This window comes from Nannospalax galili, unplaced genomic scaffold (genome assembly GCF_000622305.1).
Source record: "Nannospalax galili isolate Female #2095 unplaced genomic scaffold, S.galili_v1.0 scaffold212, whole genome shotgun sequence".
NCBI classification, from domain to species: Eukaryota; Metazoa; Chordata; class Mammalia; order Rodentia; family Spalacidae; genus Nannospalax; species Nannospalax galili.
Genome location: NW_008333884.1, coordinates 1,471,602 through 1,492,376, shown reverse-complemented (window position 1 = coordinate 1,492,376; position 20,775 = coordinate 1,471,602). Strand labels below are relative to the sequence as shown.

The 20,775-nt window shown below is 41.2% G+C and overlaps 1 protein-coding gene across 2 annotated transcripts; it reads left to right on the top strand.

Moving 5' to 3' along the window:
• Positions 1-5,991: 5,991 nt before the first annotated feature.
• Tmigd1 (transmembrane and immunoglobulin domain containing 1) lies at positions 5,992-18,939 on the top strand. Of its 2 annotated transcripts, XM_008828737.2 has the most exons (6): positions 5,992-6,175; positions 7,923-8,201; positions 12,376-12,654; positions 16,492-16,595; positions 17,899-17,942; positions 18,441-18,939. In XM_008828737.2, exons 1-6 carry the CDS (start codon positions 6,097-6,099, stop codon positions 18,442-18,444), a joined length of 789 nt encoding a protein of 262 aa, XP_008826959.1. In that variant the 5' UTR covers positions 5,992-6,096; the 3' UTR covers positions 18,445-18,939. The 2 variants fall into 2 exon arrangements, with proteins under 2 accessions (XP_008826959.1, XP_029417248.1); XM_029561388.1 differs by lacking the exon at positions 16,492-16,595.
• The last annotated feature ends 1,836 nt before the right edge of the window (positions 18,940-20,775 follow it).

Genomic DNA, 20,775 nt, shown 5'->3' with positions numbered 1-20,775 from the left:
CATAGTTCTTACGCTCACCTAATCAGAAAGTTAGAACTGCCCCTTGCTTTACTCCTTTCTCTGATACCTTTCTAGAAAGGCCTGAGTCTGGGAATATGGAGCAGATGTGTCTCTTTTCCTAAAACTTTTAAACTAAGGCTGCCCCTTCTTTGTTCCTTTGGATCTAAGCTAACTTGTGAAAGCATGGAGTACTGAGCTCTGCTTTTGCAGTGCTGGGGATGGAACCCAGAATCTGGTGTGTACTAAGAAAGTGTTCTAGCACCTGTTCCTGCACAAGCCCTGAACTCTACTAATAATTTAGACAGTCAGACTCCTTAGGCTTAATGGTTAACCAGACTTAACTGCTAGTGGAAAGATGATTTTCCTTCTCACTAACTTGTAGGAAGGAGAATGTCCCAGGGATTTATATGACCATAGGCAATCACATCAGTTCCTTGACTCTCCAAAAGGGGCACCATGCTACCATTTTCTTATTGGAAATCTCTCCTCCTCACCCCATGGCCCTTTACAGGGCTCCTGATTGTCTTTAACTTTTCACTCTAGAATGACTGAAACGTTTCCACCTTGAAGTTGAAAGTTTTGTTTTATGCATTTGAGCATCTCTCAGGACACCCACTTAATGTTGTGAAAATTATGGAGCACCATGTCTTGGAGACATCATATCTTTGTAGAGTTACTACAACAGTTTTCCATAGAGGGCAGTAGAGTAATTTAAGAAGACATCTTTCCCTAATTCAAGACAGAGCGATCATATTGGTTTAGATGGGATTGGCATTCCAAATACTTAGTAAATAAGAGCTATTCAATAAATACTTGCTAAATAGACTTCCTCAACATTTTAGTTATATAAGAAAGGTCAAACATACAAACAAAAATTGAAAGAATAGTACAATCAAGATCTAAATAACCCCTATCTGAATTCAGCTTTTTGTGTTGCCAGAGATAGAACCCAAAGCCTTGCACAGGGCAAGCACATAGTCTGCCACTGAGCTAGAGTCGTAACTGTTTTTTTTTTTTTTCTTAAGTCTTTAAAAAAAATTATTATTTTTATTTTATGTGTATAAGTATATTGTCTGCATGTATATAAATGCACCCATGTCATGCCATGCCAGTGGAGGTAAGAAGAGGGTGTCTGATTCTCTGGAACTGGAATTACAGATGATTGTTAACTGCCATGTGCGTGCTGGGAACCAAACCCAGGTCCTTGCAAGAGCAGTCAGTGCTCTTAACTGCTGAGCTATCTCTCCAACCTCTCATTTTTTTTTTCTTTTTTTGAGACAGGGTCTCCCTGTAACCCCAGCTGGCCTGGAATTCACAATGTAGACTAGGCTGGCCTCAATCTCATAGAGATCCACCTGCCTTTATCTTCCCAGTGCTGGAATTAAAGGTATGTGTCACCATGCCTGCCTTCTAGCCCTTTTTTTAAAAAAAAATTTTATTTATTATTTTTATTTAACATATATTAGTGTATTGCCTGCATTATGTAAGTGTACCCATGTTGTGCAATGCCCTAAGAGGTCAGAAGAGGGCATTGGATCCCCTGGAACTGAAGTTACTGGAGCTAACTGGTTGTTAGCTACTATGTGGGTGCTGGGAACTAAACCTGGGTTCTCTGCAAGAGTAACCAGTACTCTTAACTGCTGAGCCATCTCTCCAGTTCCTTATAGGCCTGTTTTTGCTGACTCATTTGAAAGTTATAATCAACAGGACTTTTAATGTCTAAATATTTCAGGAGATATCACCTGAAAATTAGGGCATTCTTCCATATAATTGCAATATCCATATCACACTTTGAATTATCAACTTTTATTTCCTAATATCATCTAATATCTAGTTATAGACATTGCTGTTGGTACCCCACCCATATCCCCATGGCCTACATAGAAGTTTCCTGCAAACCATTCCTATAAAGCAGGTCACTTCCTGTATGTCTTTAAGCTGGCCACGAGGCAGGCTGGAAGTGCTGCGGAGTCAGTGCCTCACACTGTCTCTCAACTAAAGATGGAAAGACACTGGTGGATAGTTACCCAAGCTTCCTTCTGCTTCATGAGTTGACTGTGAGCTGTATTGCACAGAACTTGTCAAAGGCTCCATAGCAGCAGTTATCCACAGCAGGAACTTGTTCACTGACACATCCTTTATTAGTTTCCTTCCTTTCCCTGTCTTACTTTTTGCAATGCTTCCTGAGATGGTCTTCAAATAAACTATCTGTACTCAAAGTTTTGTTTTAGGACATGTTTTGGAGGGATCCAGAATCAAAGACATGAGTCTTTTGCTAGATTCATTTAAAAATAATAATATTAAATCATACCGTTCTTTTATCTGTAGAAAAGCAAACTCCAAGCCTGCTTGGAGCTTGGAGCCGGAGCTGCTCTTGGTGATGATCCTTACTTGAACAATCCTAAAGTGAGGTTGAGCCCTGCCCAGCCTATTTTAATAACAATAATAGTTATGAAGAACCTATTGTTCCATTTCATTTAATCCTCACAGTGACTCTGTAGGGTGGTACTATTATTATTCCTATTGTGTTAATCGAGAGGTTAAATAACTATTCAAAGTCACACAGCCAGTAAGAAACAGATCTCTAGTGTGCTTACTCAATGTGTTACAATGTATTGAAAGAGCCAGGTGTGGTGGTGTGCATCTGTAATCCCAACATTTGGGAGTGGAGACAGGAGGATCAGGAGCTCAAGGCCATCCTTAGCTACACAGTGAGCTCAAAGTCATGCCTCAAAAACAGAACAAAACAAAAATGGAGAGTTGGGGGTATACCTTTGTAGTAGAGTGCTTACCTAGAATATGTAAAATCCTAGGTTTGACCCTGCAACAGAAAAAGAAAAAAAAAGTATGGATAATTGCAGTCTTCTATTTTTTTTTTTTTTTTTTTTTTTGGTCTTTTTGAGACAGGGTCTCCCTGTAGCCCCAGCTGGCCTGGAGCTCACTATGTAGACCAGGCTGGCCTTGAACTCACAGAGATCCGCCTGCCTCTGCCTCCCAAGTGCTGGGATTAAAGGCATGTGCCACCACACCCAGCAGTCTTCTATTTTTTTTATAAATGGGAACAATAGTACTTTATGGATAAAATTTTCATTGGTAATGATACTGTAAACGTGTGTGTGTGTGTGTGTGTGTGTGTGTGTGTGTGTGTGTGTGTGTGTGTACATGTGTTCATGTGTGAAGTATACAGGAGCATAAGTGCATGTGGAAGTCAGGGGATGACTTTGGGTATTGGTCCTGGCCTTCCATCTTGTCTCTTGTTTGCTGCTGGGTACATCAAGTCAGCTGGCCAGTGAGTTTCCAAGGATTCTCCTGTCTCCACCTTCCATCTCACTGTAGGAGCACTGGGATTACAGCTACTACATCAGGCTGTTCGTGGGTTCTGGGGATCCGAACTCAGGTCCTCATACATTCATAGCAAGTGCTTTACCCACTGAACCATCCCTTGAGCCCAAATTTAGCTAGTTCTTGGAAGTATAATGCAAGGATTCCCCAATCAAATGAGAGCCTCAAGGAACTAAAACCATTCCTTGTTGGATTGGCACAGTTTATGCAATGGGCTCAGGCTATCAGTGGTAAAACTTTTCCAGAATTAAGTTGTGTGAAATCTTTCAATGTTTCAACTATTGTGAAAGTCAAACCTGTCCTTGGACTTGTCCCATTGCAGTCCTCAAGCTATCAGATGTTAAAGCACAGTCATCTCAGCTGAGTATGACAGTGTTTGCTGGGATGTGCTACAGATTTTTTTGCACAAGTTCAGGCTTTCTTGGAACAATACACCCCTGTTAGTAATATCCGGCCCCACCTGGTAACCTGGATACACAGAAAAACCTAGATCTTAAGAAGATGCCTTTCCCAATTACTGTCTTCTCTAAGAATCCATAAAGAGAAACAGACTTTGAACCCAATCTATCTGTTACTTGACCCTACTGTCATAAAGTGTTCAAATTCAGGTATTATAAAGGATCGTAACAGGGAAATAACTCAGGGTTCCTGGGCAGAGGAAGAGTTAGCTGAGGAGGTCAGCTGCTCAGAGCTTAGCAGGTAAGTGGCAAGCCTATCTTGTACAGAAAGGAGATTTAAGTGAGGGAAATTTAGTTTGAAAAATTGGTGTCTTGGAAGGAAAGAGTAGACAGCAAGTCTTCCCCTTTACAGGGTGGGGCAAGGTGTGGGAGGAAGTTTCATACTCCAAGTTTTACTGATAACTTATAATGGAAAGTGCTTCAGAAAAGTGACTTCTTTATCATCTTTTTTCAACCCTCCATGCTTTATTTACTTACTTGTTCTTATAGAGCTGGGAATTGAATCCAGAGCCTCAGGCATGCTCAGGAAGTACTCTTCCACTAAGCTATTCAGAAAACGATTAATGATCAAATTCTGAAATCACTATTTTTTTATTTTTATTTTATTATTGATGTGTGTGAGTGTGGGTATGCATGTGCCATGGCACACATAGGGAGGTCAGAGGACAACTTTAGGAAGTCGGTTGTTTTCTCTTACATGGGTTTCAGGATCAAACTCAGGTTTTCAGGTTTGCAGGGCAAGCACTTTTACTCACTGAACCAACATCTCTCCAGCCCTGAAATCATCACTCGTACAACAGAGTGATAGAAATATTTTGAGCAAGAAAATTCTATTACAAAAGAGTTCATCTTAGTACTCATTGCATCTTAAAAGATTGATGCAGGTCTGCCAGCCAGAAAGGTGAGCCTAGCAAGAAGGAAACTTGCTTTTGTTAGGACAGGCCTGGAACAGGAAGGAACAGAGGAGGCCCAAATTAGTCAGAGGTATATTCCTGGTCATGATGGTTAATGCTCATGGTAAAGTTACAAAACACCAAGTTGCTCAAGTTAGTGGAGGGGTCGGGAATGAGAAGAGATCAGCAGCATCTTTTGAAGAAAGAGAATATTAATTTAGGCAGAAGGGTAACTGTGAGCCTAGCCTTGGCTGTCCTGGCCTTGAATCCTGACCCTGACGTTTACCATCTTTTGGATATTGGGCAAATTGCATCATCTCCTTTAGAAACTACCTCAAGAGGTTGGTTGTTGCTGGGCATGGTGGTTTGCACTTGTAATTCCAGCACTTAGGAGGTTGAAACAGGAGGATTATGCGTTCCAGCCCAGCTTGGGCTATATAGCAAGATCCTTTCTCAAAAACAAAATGAAATAAAAAGGTGGTTGTAGGGCTTAATTGTGATTGAATGACTGTATGTGAAGTGTTTAATATAGTGTTGAGAAGTCATTCCATTATGCGTGTCTGCTGTAGGCATAGTAGTTCTGTTTGTCTGCCCGGCCGTCTGTCTGTCCATCCATCTATGCAGTGTTGAGAATCAAACCCAGGACCTTGCACATACTAGGCAGGTAGGTACTCTACCACTGAGAGCTATACCACCTGCCCAGTACAGTTGAACTCTAAAGGAAAGAATCCAAACATGCTTTTCCCAGATGCAAGTAGAAATATCTTAGAGGGATGAAGGAACAAACACATAGGAGAAGGAAAGGTGGATGTCTTGATTATACATCCTTCATAGTCCATGTATGGTCAAGTGGGGGAATGTTAAGACAAGGATATTAGCATGGTTTAAAACTAGAGGCCATGTTTCCACTGAATCCTTTCTAAGTGTGCACTGTTTGAATCTGGAAGTGTCGCAAGAACTCTCCATGATTAGGGAACAGCTTTCCAAAAATGACCCAAGCAAGGCTTTCAAAAAAGAATGACTTTGTTCAGTAAGACCACTGAGAATGGAGTTTCATTTTCCTTTTTGTTAAAGTGACATTCTACCCACTTTTCTGGGGAAGACCTGTTTCATCTTCTTTATGGCCACCCTGTATCATACAGCCTATTTCATTGTGGTTTTCTTTCATTGCCTAAAACAAACAAACAAAAAACCTCTGAAAACTAAAAGTACTTTGAACTTAATCAGAACAGATTGTTTAATTAAAAACTAGAAGTAGCACCGTTACAGCTGGGATGACTCACCTGGGACTTTATTTTAAATCCCTAATACACGGGAAGAAAGTTCATAAACTCATTGTAGAACAAAGTACAGAACCAGTTGCCTTCTTTGCCTCCAGGAGAGCCAACTTGAATTCATTAAAGATGGTGTGGAAGAGCAGCGGTCCACTGAAAACATGCAGACTTCTCTTAGTGGCTTTATTTTTGTCACAGGGGACAGCAAGTAAGTGAATATTCTCTTTGACTTCTTAGATTAAAAAAAAACACTAAAATTAAAATAATAATGTAGGGCTAGAGGGATGGCTTCGCAGTTAAGAGTGCATACTGCTCTTTCAGAGGATCTGAGTTTGAACCTCCAGCACTCATATAAAAAAACCGGACATGGGGGGCTGGAGAGATGGCACTGATTGCTCTTGCAGAGGACCTGGGTTTAACTTAACTCCATTTCTAGGGGATCCTTAACTCCAGTTCCAGGGGATCCGAAGCCCTCTTCTGATCTCCGCAGCATTGCACAACACGGGTGCACTCACATACATGCAGGCAATACACTCATACACATAATATAAAAATAATAAATAAAATATTAAAAAAAAAAACAGACATGGTTGTGCACCTAACCTTAGCATTAGGGGGTTAAAAACTGGGAGATCCTGAGAGCTCACTGGCTAGCCAGCCAGTCTAGCTAAAATGGCAAGCTTCCTATTCAGTGAGCAACCTTGTCTCAAGGCAATAATGTGGAAACAATAGAGGAAGGTACCCAAGTCCTCCCTGGCCTCTGCACACACATGCACAATTGCACATGCATACATCCTTGTGTGTATGCACCCCCCACACACAAACCAAATTAAAGGTGTTATGGGACATAGTAACATATTTTCTGAAAAGAGGTTAAGTGGTATCTGAGGCTCTAACTTTCTTTTACTTGCTTCTAAACCAGGAAAATAAAAACTGAAATTAAGGTATATTGCTATACAATGAATTTCTAAAAAATCAGAGTAAAAAAAAAAAAAAAAAGATCTGCTATAGACCCCAATCATGTACCCTATAAAAACGTCTACTGCACATACCAAAGCCACGTAAATATCTTTTAATTTCACTATACTTCCCAATAGTAAAATATCAGAAATGTGAGACCCAATTTGTCCATATTCCTATCATTTAATCAGAGAAGTATTTTCAAGTCAAGCTTTTCCCATATGCATATTCAATTGATATAATGTGATAATTATTAGAGCTGAACTTTCTATTTTGCCTTTTGGCTTAATGTTAGATCTTAATTACTTTTCCACTATGGCAGCCCCTTTTCCTTTTTATTTCCCTCTTTGACTCCCTTGATTTCCTACTTTTAACCCCTTAAAACAAACATTAAGTCTGATATTTCTCCACTTTTTACCCTATATTTACCACTGCTACTCAATATAAATATATGATATTTTCTCAAGATTTTTCTTCTTGGCTATACATTTTAAATCAGTTCTGCTTTTTACTTTGGTATTTGTCAAATTTCACTGAGCATTAGAATCACCTTGGGAAACTTTACAAGGTCTAAAGGTCAGGTTCTGCTCCTACCAATCCGTCAGATGTCTGGGTATGAGCTTAAATTAACATCAGGACTTTTTAAAAGACCTCCAGGTGATTTCAATATGCAGGAAAATTTGGTAACCACAATGTTTTATATTTTTCTTATTTTAGCTAATAATACTTTATGGGGTAGGCACAATAGCTCACACCTGTAATCCCAGTACTTGACAAACTGAGGCAAGAGGATCTCGAGTTTGAGACCAGCAAAATCTCCAGACAAACATTGTGCCTTTATTTCCCTGTAAAATCATACAGATCCATAATTAATTCTAATTACCAAGAGTATATTTTGCTGCATTAATATAACCTAATTCATTTATCCTATCCCCTGTGTATGGACCTCTATTGTTTGCTCTGCATATTTTAATAGTTTCTTCCTGTATCCTTAGGTTCTGTTTTAACGGTGAATGGTAAAACTGAGGACCATTTCCTGGACACTTTACCTGGGACTCAAGCATCTCTGGAATGTGCTGTTCAAAACCACACCAGAGATGAAGAACTTCTCTGGTACAGAGAAAAGGGGAGAGTGGATTTGAAACCTGGAAACAAAATCAACATCAGCTCTGTCTGTGTCTCTTCCATCTCTGAAGAGGACAATGGAGTCAACTTTACCTGCAGGCTGCAGAGCGACCAGACTGTGTCCATCTCAGTGGTGCTGAATGTCACTTGTGAGTGGAGGGAAAAGAAACTGCTAGTCTGTAATGTATTAAGTGTTGAAATCTAGATCTTGATTTTGCCACATGGCCCAATCTATGTTCCTACATGAAACATCAGCCTGCCTATTTTCCTTCCCCTTGTGAGAACTGGATATAAGCTAGCCCCATTTGAATAGCCCCCCACCCTTCATCTCTCTGTGTCTCTCGTCTTACAATGTTGCCCAGTCTAGTTTCAAATGTATGGGCTCAAGTGATCGTTCTGCCTCAGCCTTCCAAGTGCTGGGACTATAAGTTGTGTGTGCCACTGTGCCTAGCTTATTTTCACCTTTTAAACAAAAATGATGGTAGTTGCCTTTTCATACACATATTGGCCATCCATGTTTCTTTTCTGTGAAATGCCTTTTCACATGCTTTACCCACGTTTCTACTGGGTATTTGCCCCTTTTTCCTCATTAATTTGTATCAGGTAGTAAAGCATGGTGGTACACACCTATAATTCCTTAGGCCCCTGGAGAGGGGCCTAAGGCAGAAGGATTACCAGTTACAGGCCAGCCTGGGCTACATAGCAAGACCTTGTCTCAAAAACAGCAATAATGCTGGGTGCTGTGGTACAAGCCTTTAATCCCAACACTTGAGAGGCAGAGGCAGGCAGATCTCTGGGAAATCAAAGCCAGCCTGATCTACATAGCAAGTTCTAGGCCAGCTGGGGCTACAGGGAGACCCTGCCTCAAAACAAACAAACAAACGAGAAAACAAACAACAACAAAACACAGCAAAACAAGACAAAAATATAATTAGGGAAACTAACCTTTTGTCATTTTGAATTTTTATTGCATTTATTAATCCATTTGTGTGTGTGTGTGTGTGTGTGTGTGTGTGTGTATGTGTGTATGTATGTGGCAATCAGAGGACAACCAAAGGAGTTGGTTCTTTCCTTCTACCATATGGATCCTAGGGATTGAATTTAGGTCATCAGGATTAGTGGCAAGTCCCTTTACCCACTGAGCCATCTTGTCAGCCCCAGCCCCCCTCTCATCCCCCGGCCTCCGGTCCCCTGGCCCCTGGCCCCCAAGCCCCAATCCCCCAGCTCCCCAGTCCCCACCCCATGCCATTTTGGGTGGTATTTCAATTACTTGCTTTTGAAATGTTTATAGTTCTTTTTGTGACTATTTTAACACATATATTTAATTACCAGTCATTTTTTTGTGCTTCTATTTTGAAAGATAATTGAGGATTATTTTCCATCAGTCACCATAAAATATCCCGAAAAGTGAAGTTTTCCAATGGGTGGCTTCCAGGCATCTCATTGGTGGAACAACATAAAAGATTCAGGGCTTGATCTCTAGAACTGCAAGAAAAATAAAACAAAAACATCTAAATGGAAGCTTGATAGTATACCATTTGAGGAAGCGTGTGGAGAAACTGGTTCTGCTGTATGTTGTTGCTCAAAGTATGTGGTATTTTTCCAGTGGGCATATTATATGTACATAGAAAAATACGTTTCTATTTTTATTTATGTGTGTGCATGCCACATATGTGGGTGTGTCTGTGGAGGTCAGAAAATGGCATTGAATCATCTGGAGGTGGAATTGTTTGTGAGCCATGTGGGTGCTGGGATCTGAATTTGTTTCATCTGGAAAAGTAGGAAGCATTCTTTTAAAAAAATTTTTATTTAATTTATTGGGGCTAGAGAGATGGCTCAGCAGTTTAGAACACTGACTGTTCTTGCAGAATACCGGGGTTTGAATCCCAGCACCCACATGGCACCTAACAACTGCCTGTAACTCCAGTTCCAGGGGATCCGACAGCCTATTCTGTCTTCCTTGGGCATTGCATGACACGGGTACACTTACCTACACACAGGCAATACATGCAAACACATAAAATAAAAATAATAAATAAAATATATTTTTAAATTTTGTTTATTTATTTTGGTCTTTTTCAGACAGGGTCTCCCTGTAGCCCCAGCAGGCCTGGAACCCGCTATGTAGACCAGGCTGGCCTTGAACTCACAGAGATCCACCCGCTTCTGCTTCTTGAGCACTGGGACTAAAGGCGTGCACCACCATACCCAGCTAAATTTTTATTTATTTTTAATATTTTATTTATAATTTTCATTTTATGTGTATGAGTGTATTGCCTGCATATATGTGAGTGCACCTGTGTCGTGCAATGCCACAGAGGTCAGAAGAGGGCTTCGGATTCCCTTGGAACTGGAGTTAAGGACGGTTCATAGCTGCCATATGGGTGCTGGGAATCGAACCTGGGTCCTCTGCAAGAGCAGTCAGTGCTCTTAACCACTAAGCCATCTCTCCAGCCCCTAAATATTTTTTATGTGTGTGAGTATATTGCCTGCATGTATGTAAGTGTACCTGTGTTGTGCAATGCTGAAGGAGGTCAGAAGAGGGTGTTGGATCCCCTGGAACTGGGGTTACAGATGGTTGTTAACCGCCATGTGGGTGCTAGGAATTGAACCCAGGTCCTCCTCTGCAAGAGCAGTCACTGCTCTTAACCACTGAGCATCTCTCCAGCCCCAGGAAGTATTCTTAACTGCTGAGTCATCTCTCCTGTCCATAGAAAGATATTTTTAAAAGGTTGAGAAAGGTTTACCCTAAATTCATAGCAATAAGAAGTCAGGAAGTAACTAGGCTGGAGTCAAAGAAAATTTTAGCTTTATCCAAGATGTACTGATTTTTTTTAGAGGGACAGTGTTCCTGTATAGCAGACATGCTTAAGCATTCATTAATGCTAAATGGTTAAAAGGAATAGTCAATAAGATCTGTCCACAAATGATCTGTTGTACTGGCAATTATGCCATCCTTCCCTGCACCTTCCTCTATATCTGAATGCCATATAACATCCTTGCTGGATATGAATACAGAATTCAAGCTCATTCCAAAGAGCAACAAAATGTCATTCTCCTGAGAAAGTTATTAATAGCACAACCTACTCAGGGTCTAATTATTCAGTGTGCAGATTACACAAGCTCCTTTTTCCTCCTTCTCCAGGTCTGTCTCCTTTCCTTACAGCCCACTTTTCAACCATTTTATTAATCTTTTAAACCTTTGCCAATACATACACGAGGCATAAATAAAAAGGGAAAATTGCTGGACTGTCCATGGGCCTGTGACTGTTCTCACTGTGGACGGAGTAAGGAAGGAGTTACTAGGAAAGCAAGATGAAAAGGGATCACTAAGCTCCCATGAAGGCCAGAGCTACCACAGTTGGAACGCCTCTGAAGGTGGACATTCTTTCCAGAGGATCACTAGGGAAATGCAAATATGCATTGGCAAATATGTGGCTAGGGCAAATGTGGTTAGACAGAATGCAAATATAGAGGGTGTGAATAAGCTGTCAAAACCACTGCCACCACATTCATAATAGTAGTTAGCATGATAGCAAATTCTCTACAGGATTGTCTCAATCTTCACAGCAACTCATTTTTTTTTTTTTTTTTTTTTTTTTTTTTTTTTTTTTTTTTTAGATGAGGAAACCAAGATCTTAACAGTTAAGTACCTGTCTCAAAGTCACAGTAGGTGATATGTATGGAACTTGGGCTACCTATAGCACCTGCCTTTGTAGTGTTATTATCCTGTTTTATCCAACTCTAGCACAAATCGGTTTATTATATATGCTCAAAAATCAAGGACCCATGGTTTATTCTCTTGGGTAATGTTACAAACTGTCTACCTGGACAGATTCATTATTATAAATGATGTTCCTCATCATATGCTGTTTCATGGTATTTCTTCACCACATTAAAGATTCTATAAAGTTAGAACCTGAATGCTTGGTATTTACTTTCATGTTCCTAGTTCCTAGCCAACTGCACCCAGTAGCTACTCAGTAAATCTTTGTCAAAGGAGTGAATGAGGGGCTGGCGAGATGGCTCAGTGGTTAAGAGCACTAACTGCTCTTGCAGAGGGCCTGGGTTTGATTCCCAGCACCCACATGGAGGCTAACAACCATCTGTAACTCCAGTTCCAGGGGAACCCAACGCCCTCTTCTGTCCTCCAAGGGCATTGCATGACATGGATGCAATTATATACATGCAGGCAATACACTCATACACATAAAAGTTTTTAAAAGGAGTGAATGACGATCTGATGTTGACAGAAGATCTTGAATTGCTGATGGTGAACTATTGCTTGCTTTCTAACTAACATTTAATGCTTGAGTCTTGCAGTTCCTCCTATTCTAAGTGGAAACAGCACCCAAACAGTCGAGGAAAACAATGATGTGAGGTTGGTTTGCAACGTGAACTCCAATCCCCAAGCTCAAATGATGTGGTATAAGAACAATAACGTCCTGGTTTTAGAGAAAGACCGTCACCAAATCCATCAGACAAGTGAATCTTTTCAGTTGTCAATTACCAAAGTCAAGAAGTCTGACAATGGGACATACAGCTGCACTGCAAGCTCATCGCTGAAAGTGGAGAGCCTTGATTTCCACCTGGTTGTTAAAGGTAGCTGTCTCTCATCTCTCTCATCTCTCTCATTTCTCTCTCTTCTTTCTCTCTTTCTCTCTCTCTCTCAGTAATACTCATCATGGGGCATAACTTAGAATAAAGGCTCAGTAAGCATTTTCAATGACAACAAATGATGATGATAATTACGATTTGTAGCTAAGATTTTCCTTGGAAAACTATCCCTATCCAAGAGATTTCTCATCAAGAATTTTAGCCTTAAGGGCTGAAGAGATAGCTCAGTGGTTAAGAGTACTTGCTGCTCTTCCAGAGGACCCAAGTTTGCTTCCTAGCACCTACATTGGGTGTCTCACAACCACCTGTGACTTCAGGTCCATGGTTTCTGACTCCCTCTTCGGGCTCCTGCAGGCTCCTGTGCATGTGTGTGTGCACACACGCACGCGCACACACACACACACACACACACACACACACACCCACACCCACTAAAATAAAGCTTTTTTTTTTTAGAATTCTAATCTGAGCCAGGCTAGTTCGCACAAGTCTGTAATCCCAGTTACTCAGAAGGCAGAGGCAGGAGGAGAGTGAGTTCAAGGCCTGCCTGAACAATGCTGTGGGACTATGAAAAGGGGCTGAAGCTACAGCTCTGTTGGTAGGGTGCCTCCTTGCATGCGTGAGGTCTTCAGTTTGATCCGCAGCACTGCAGGTAGAGTGTTTCCTTTAAAAAAGAAAAAAGAAATTCTGGTCCATCCTTTCAGAAGATTTATGCATACAAACTTTTGAGGTCTAGGACCGAGTGTAGAAGGCAATTCTGGTGGAGCTTTTTTTTGGCAGGGAGGAGTGAATTCCAGAAATTTTGTTGGCAAAAAGGCATGCAAGACAACCCAATAATGGAAGAGAATTCAGAAACACACAGAAATAAACCATTGATTAGATTTCTGACAAAACAAATCTCTGCAATCATTGCTCCTAACTCTTGACATCTGACCTGTCAGCTGATCAGAAAGGGAGTGGGGAAAGATGATTAAACAAGAAGCTCTCTCCCTGAAGTTCTGCTTCATCCACTCCTTATCCACCTCTGTGATAATGGGGAACAAGTGACATCCCGAGTGTCCTTGGATTTCTTGCTCAGACAAGACGAGGAAGGTAAGATAGCTGGTGCTGTGGATGCACAACCTTCCTGTATACACGTTCTGGTCTTGGGCCAGTACTCAGGGAGCAGCCAAACAAGCTGAGGCTTCTGCATCATGTTAGAACATTACTTACTTTGACATTTGCCTCCCTGTGCCCCCTCATTGCCATTCTTGCCAGTCCCCAGGAAACAAACCAACCTCCAGGATGGACTGATGTCACTGCAGCATATCTTACTTTCTCTCCACACTAGGGAGCCCAGGATATGAACAGAGCAGGTAGTGGGGAGGGAGACTTGTTGTTGGTTAAATGCCTGTCACTGTGATTGCTGAGTTGTTCAGTAATTTGTTCTGCAGAGCAATGACAGTATGCCTAGGCGCTACTTGATTCAAGAACCAAACCTACAACTAACCTGTGTCCAAAGGTCCGAAGCTGTGGAAGGGATACCACCTTGAAGCTTTCAGCTTTTCATCTTCCATAAGGTGCATGTAGGGTGTGCCTCATGCCTGCCACCCTAGCTAAGTGTGAGATGGGGGAATTATACCATCCTTCTTAACCACAGAACCCCAGCCCCTATACCATCCTTCTTGATTATGAAGAAAGTATAATTGCTCTAGGCCTCTTTAAAAATTTTAAAAAAAATCACACAGCTCATGTGGCAATCAGCAAAGTGTCTTTTAGGTGGGCAGAAACTTGTTTTGGGTGGAGTTCTGCCAAGCCAACTTGTTTTTCTTATTTCTTCTTGCTTTGTTACTGGCTGCCTTTGTGGCACAAGCTTTCTTCTGCTGGCACTTGGGCTCAATGCCAAATCTTCCATGAGGCTTTCCCAACTTCCATGCTCAGTGGAGGTAGTTGCTAAATGAAGGCAGAAAAGAGCTGGAAGTGGCATCATGAAGCTTTTCTCCAGCATAAGATTTAGCCCACAAGTTGGAATTATTTTACTCTAATGATCTGGGCGAGGGGACACAGAGGCTGGTTTCAGATAAGAGCATCAAAACAGGATGAGGGGAAGGATGTAGGTAGCTACGTATGTCAAAGTTACATCCAACAGGAACTCGGAATCCAAAGTGAGTCAACAGGTCAGTTGGTTTATTTCAGCTTGGTTTGTGGAATGAAAACTGTCACATGGGGCTTCATTTTTTTTCAGTTTGGTAAAAATACTCCAATCTTTGATTGCATTCTGATTTGTTTTCTGAATCATCTGGTCTTGCTTCCCTTTTGTTCTGATGCCTGTCCTTAGTGTACAAGGAGAGGGACCTCCAGTAAGGTAAAGAACCCAGTATGTCCCAGAGCTAGTTATTATAGCCAAGACTTTCTAGAAGAAGACTCATCAAGCAAACCTCCTCCCACACTTTCATGAGAATAATTTTTAGGAATAGTTAAAAGAGGGCAGAAGTGAAGGATGCTTTAGTGGTAAGGGTGTATCACAGTGGTAGGATTTGTGTTTAGCATGTGCTGGGCCCTGGATTCTAGCCCTGGCAAAACAAAGCAAGGGATGTTTCATTCATTTACTTCCCAAAATTATCCTGAACAAGAGCTAGAAAACTAATGGAAAGAAAATGTTTGAAAAATAATTGGTTGGGCCGATGAGATAAGTCAGTGTATAAAGATGATCACCACCAAGTCTGATGACCTGACCTCTATCCCTGGGTGGAAGGAGAGAACTGACTCCTGCAAGTCATCCTCCGACCTTCACATGTATGCCGTTGCATGTGCATCACACACACACACACACACACACACACAAATAAATAAATAAATAAATAAATAAATAAATAAATAAATAAACTTTATTCTGTAGACTTGAGGCATATTGGGGAATGGATTTTATTTCCAAGCTGTCCTGTTGCTGCAGCCCCCTTCCTGATCCAAGTAACTGTCCTCTGTGCTTTTAGAGAAGTATGGGAATCTTTGCTAAAGTTGGGAAGGCTAATTATTGGAGACACCATGCAGCCATTTTCTAAAATGTCCTATCCTCTGCCTGGAGCACTAATACAAAACAGGAAACAAGTGTCTCCACTGCTCTGTGTGTCCATAGCTCTTTCTGCTTTAGTCTTAGAGAGCTCTTTCCAATTGATCTTTTTGTTCTCCCAGCCTCCCTTCCCTTCTTTCCTCATCCGATAACCTTGGGGCTTTTGAGAAGACAGGAAAAGCCTTGGTTCCAGCCTGCTTCTGCTTTCTGTGTGGCAAAAATTGTAGGTGAGGGGGCTGGAGAGATGGCTCAGTGGTTAAGAGCACTGACTGCTCTTGCAGAGGACCTGGGTTTGATTCCCAGCACCCACATGGCGGCTACGAACCGTCCTTAACTCCAGTTCCAGGGGAATCCGAAGCCCTCTTCTGACATCCGCGGCATTGCGTGACACAGGTGCACTCACATACATGCAGACAATATACTCATATACATAAAATAAAAATAAATAAAATATTTTTAAAAATTGTAGGTGAAGAAAGCACAAAATGGTCTGACTACTTGCTTTGGGGAAGTTGTTAATATTACATTAAATTATTCTTCCACAAAAAAATGGATTAAATTTTTTTTTGTTGCCATTTACCAATTCTGTGGTTTTGGACAAGTAACTTATTTTCTCAAAGCCCCTCATTTCTCACCTTTTAGAGTTTTTGGGAGGATTTAGTTAAAAGGGTGCTACTATACAGAGTATAGAAGGCACCATGCCTGGTACATACATATTAGTAATACACAAATTAAAAATTGGCTTTTCTTCCCTGTGTTTGCATTCCCAACAGAGAGAGGTTTGAGGGTACCGATAGAACCCATCATTGCTGCATGTGTTGTGGTCTTCCTGACACTGTGTTTTGGACTGCTTACTAGGAGGAAAAGAATAATGAAGGTACTTAAGAACTCTGAGCTATTGAAGTAAAAATCTGGGGATGTAGTTCAGTGGCAGAGTACATGCTTTGGCAGGTACAAGGCTCTGGGTTCTGTTCTCGGCACACACACAAGAAAAGAAAGAAAGAAAATGGTGTTGCTCAAGGGGATAAAAATTGTACATACATCATGAGCATAGCTTTACAAAGAACAGAAGTGCATATGGGCGATGCCTGAATGGAAGAAGCCGTGGTACAGGCAGGGGTTTGGGAGTTGGTTTTTCTTCCTTTTAAATTTCTCCTGCCAGATGTGGTAGTGCACACCTGTCATCCAAATTACTGGGGTGATGGAAACAGGATAATTCTGAGTTTAAGTCCAACCTGAGCTGCATAATGAAATTTTATTAAAAAAAAACAAAATAAATAACTTTCCCTTTATAGTTGCTATGGTGCCTGTGGTATAATAAATAAATACAGAGAAGAACATCTGCTCTGGATTTGGAGGTCTGCATGCTTACCTCTTGAAAACAACCACATGCTCCATAGAGCAGATTGGGCTTTGACTTGTCCAGTGGTTAACATCATTGCTTACTATGATTCAGAATATGTATACACAGAGGTCAATGCCATGCATTGGACTCGGCCAGGTCATTCAGGGCCAATGAGGGCAAATGTGGCAGAAAGTCTCTAAGGAAAGCCAGTATGCCTGAGGCTGAAATCATCAGTCAGCATGTGGCATTCTCCATGCAGCACGTAACTGAATGTTATTCAGGACAACAGTGTTTCCCAAGAAGAAACTCACCCCACCCACCCTCTGTTTCAATCCAAAGCATTTTTTTCCAGAGAGAGAGAGAGAGAGAGAGAGAGAGAGAGAAACCTCTGCTGGTGAGATGGCTCAGCAGGTAAAGACAGTCACTGCCAAGCCTGATCCTGATGACCTGAGTTCAATCTCTGAAGCCCACAAGGGAGAGAGAGAACCAACTCCCTGCAAGTTGTCCTATGACCCCCACAGCTGCACTGTGGCACACACATACCACCTCCCCCATCTCATCCCACTCCCATAAAATAAAATAAAAAATAAATTTCTTTTTTTTTTTCATTTTAAAAGAGAAAGAGCTAACTGTCCATGAACCCTGGAAGCATTCTGATGAAGAGTGATGTCTTCTCAAATTTCATTAAGAACTGTCCATGTGCTATAGAAATGAATCTGTGCAGAGGTGGTTGTTCCACAGTGCTTGTCCCTAAGTCACACTGATGCATTCGAAATGTTCACCCATGGGCCTTAGAAAAGGAGGCAAACTCATTGCACTTGTGCTTGCTTTTTAGCTCTGCATCAAGGAGAAAGACCTTCGAAATAGTGAAACAGCTTTGTAAGTGTTTTGGGTCAGGGCTGTTCTTATAAGCGATGGGCAACCGTGGTTTATATCGTTAAATCTATTCCAGGCGGTCTCCTCCAGATAGATATGGGAGGCCCTGAAAGGTGAAGGGGTTCAGAGGAGAAGAGAAGGTGGAAGAAAACCTACCTCAATTTTAGAGGAAGAAGTAGGAATGTTGCCTAAAGCTGAGAACACCTTCAGGCTTTCCACCTACTCTCTGAGCAAGTTTGGCCAAAGCTTGTGCAACTCTCTTGCCACACGAAGCAACTGAGAGGGATTGCCCTGGAGGAGTCATTGTCGGATTATCCTCTTAGAGCAAGGCCAGGGCCACTGCCCTCATCCTACACACTCCTTCCTCTGTGAGCTTCAGCACACGGGAAGTGGGCAGTGGGTAACAAACAAAGGCACTCTGCCAGAGAGGATGGGTTGTGTTTTGAATTTTGTTCTTATTACTACAATCATCATTTGAATTAATTTCTTGGTTCATTTCAGATGAGAAAACTGAGCTGCCGCCTAGCACACGAAGAGTTTTGCATTGGGACCGCCTCAATTTATGTTCCATCTGTATTTATTGCTATTATTAAATCCCCTCCTGTCACATTGTCAGAGGTTATGAAGAAGTGTTTCGTTAATCACTGAACAGTAGTTGTTATGACTAATTTAATATACTTATGGAACAACTTTATGGTGAGGGCTGTTCAGAATGAAAAGTAAGATTTTTGTTAAGCCTTTCTTGAAGTCTATGTTAATTAATTGAGATTTATTCCAAATAGGTTGGTAGCCACTTGCTATTTGACTTTCTTTTTTTCTAGGTAGATTAGCAAACATATGGGTTTTACAAATCAGCATAGTAGCAGAAAATGGAAATAAAAGCAGGGAACACTATAGTGTGATCAGTTTTCTAAGCTGCCAGGGAAGACGTAAAGATGTAAATTATCATCTATTTTCAGTGTCTCATAAATGCCTTAGGACTAAAGAAAGAGGGATATAATCTCAGAATAAAAGACGCTTCTTTAAGTGGAATAAATTTAGTATCATGAAGCTTCGGCATATGTCCTTATTTCTCTCATCTCAGCCTGATTGACAAGATCATAAAATCAACAGCTCTGTGTAGTGTGGAATGTGCAAAGGGCAGGGGGCAGGGCTGGATGGCCTGATGGTGTTCCTCTTACAAGTATACTCTGCCTCTTTTTCCACAGTCATTTGCATAGATCTGCCTGCATTTATTATGAATCAGCATGTACTCATGTCATGTCAGCTTTAAATCACAGCTTACTTCTAATTCACCATTGACTGCCCTCTTTCCATTTTCTGTTTATGTTTTTTCCTCAGAAGAGTTTATGCTTCTCTTTTCTGTTTAACCAGGGTGAGCTGAACAAGAAGCAGAGCTGGCAAGAAACACCTTTCGTGTTTCCACAGCTTTCCACCTCTAACTTGAATAAGAATGTTTTTCTCTATTTTTTTTTTTTCTTTTGAAGTACTTGGGGTTAAACCTAGGGTTTGTCACAGGTTAGACAAGTGCTATACCACTGAACTATATCCCCAGTCTCACCCTTCTCCAAAATTTGTTTGGTCTAATACTGTAGTCACAAAATACAGTAGAAAGAGGTGGGGGGCGGGGGGGGAGGGAGAGAGAGAGAGAGAGAGAAATTGGAGGTTATAGGTTTCTCTGTCCTCTTGGGGGCCCCAGCAGGGTTTTGTAAGGTAGTCTTAAGAACGTATCGTGTGGGTTGGGGCTATTAGTTCAGTGGTAAAGACCTGCCCAGCATGTCTGGCAAGGTTCTGAGATTGATCCCAGCACTGGAAGAAACAAAAACAATAACAACAACAAAAAACTATTTGCTAGGCATGGTAGAGCATGCCTATAATCCTGGCACTCAGGAAGTTAAGTGAGGCAGGAATATCCTAAGTTTGAGGACAGCCTGGGCTATAAAGCAAGACTGTCAAAAAGAAAGAAGAGTCAGAGATAGAGGAGAAAAGAAGAGAAAAGCTAAGATGTTCTAACTCTTGCAGAATTTCTCAGAGCAGAATCTGGAAGGCCTGATGAGATGCTGTAAAGATAAAGTAGGACTGGGGATTAATTTGAAAGCTTAGATGATTTAGTAGAAGTCTGGATCCTATGAAGACAAAACATCTCAGGCAATGACAGGCTTAGATAGTTTGAAAAGGGAAAAGTAAAAATGTACATGTCCAAATGCAGTTGGAATCAGGAGATGTAGTCTTGGCTGCCCTGTCTTGAGTAGTTCTTTTCCTTCCTGTGGACATTTGGAAAATGAGGAGGCCATATGAAGGAGAGCTTTAGGAGCCTATATCAGCTTGATAAGTCTGATTCCCACATACTTTAGGTAAATGTGGGAAAGAGCTGACAAGAAAGACTGAAAATGTAATACCTTTGCTCCACCTAGCAAAATTATGAATCATAGTATGTTCTAGAACATAGAACAATCTTTGAGAATTGCAGGTCATCAGCAAAGAATTTCTTCACCCGTACAAAATACAGTGTCCTTGTACATTGGCACAAAGAACACTTACTAGGTTTAACAGCACATAGCAACGTCATAAATGGCCATTACATTTCATGTTCCCTTTTGGTTCAGAGCAAACAGAGTCAATATTAAAACTAGGGCTACTGTTAGGCTATGACTATTGTTAAAATCAAAAGTAAGCCTGCTTAGAAGGACATGAAATTCCAGGCCTCAAAAGTGGACCCCGTGGCTTTTCCTCCAGTATTTTCTCTACCTCCTGTGAAATTTTGAATCCCAACACTCAGACTTCTCATTTTGACCCTCAGACCAATCCCCAGTAGAGAAGTACCAGAGCCCTTCTC

Coding starts and splice junctions, on each gene's coding strand:
- Tmigd1 (XM_008828737.2), top strand. CDS start 6,097: ATGGTGTGGAAGAGCAGCGGTCCACTGAAAACATGCAGACTTCTCTTA. Junction 6,176..7,922: donor TTTGTCACAGGGGACAGCAA/GTAAGTGAATAT, acceptor CTGTATCCTTAG/GTTCTGTTTTAACGGTGAAT. Junction 16,596..17,898: donor GGAGGAAAAGAATAATGAAG/GTACTTAAGAAC, acceptor CTTGCTTTTTAG/CTCTGCATCAAGGAGAAAGA.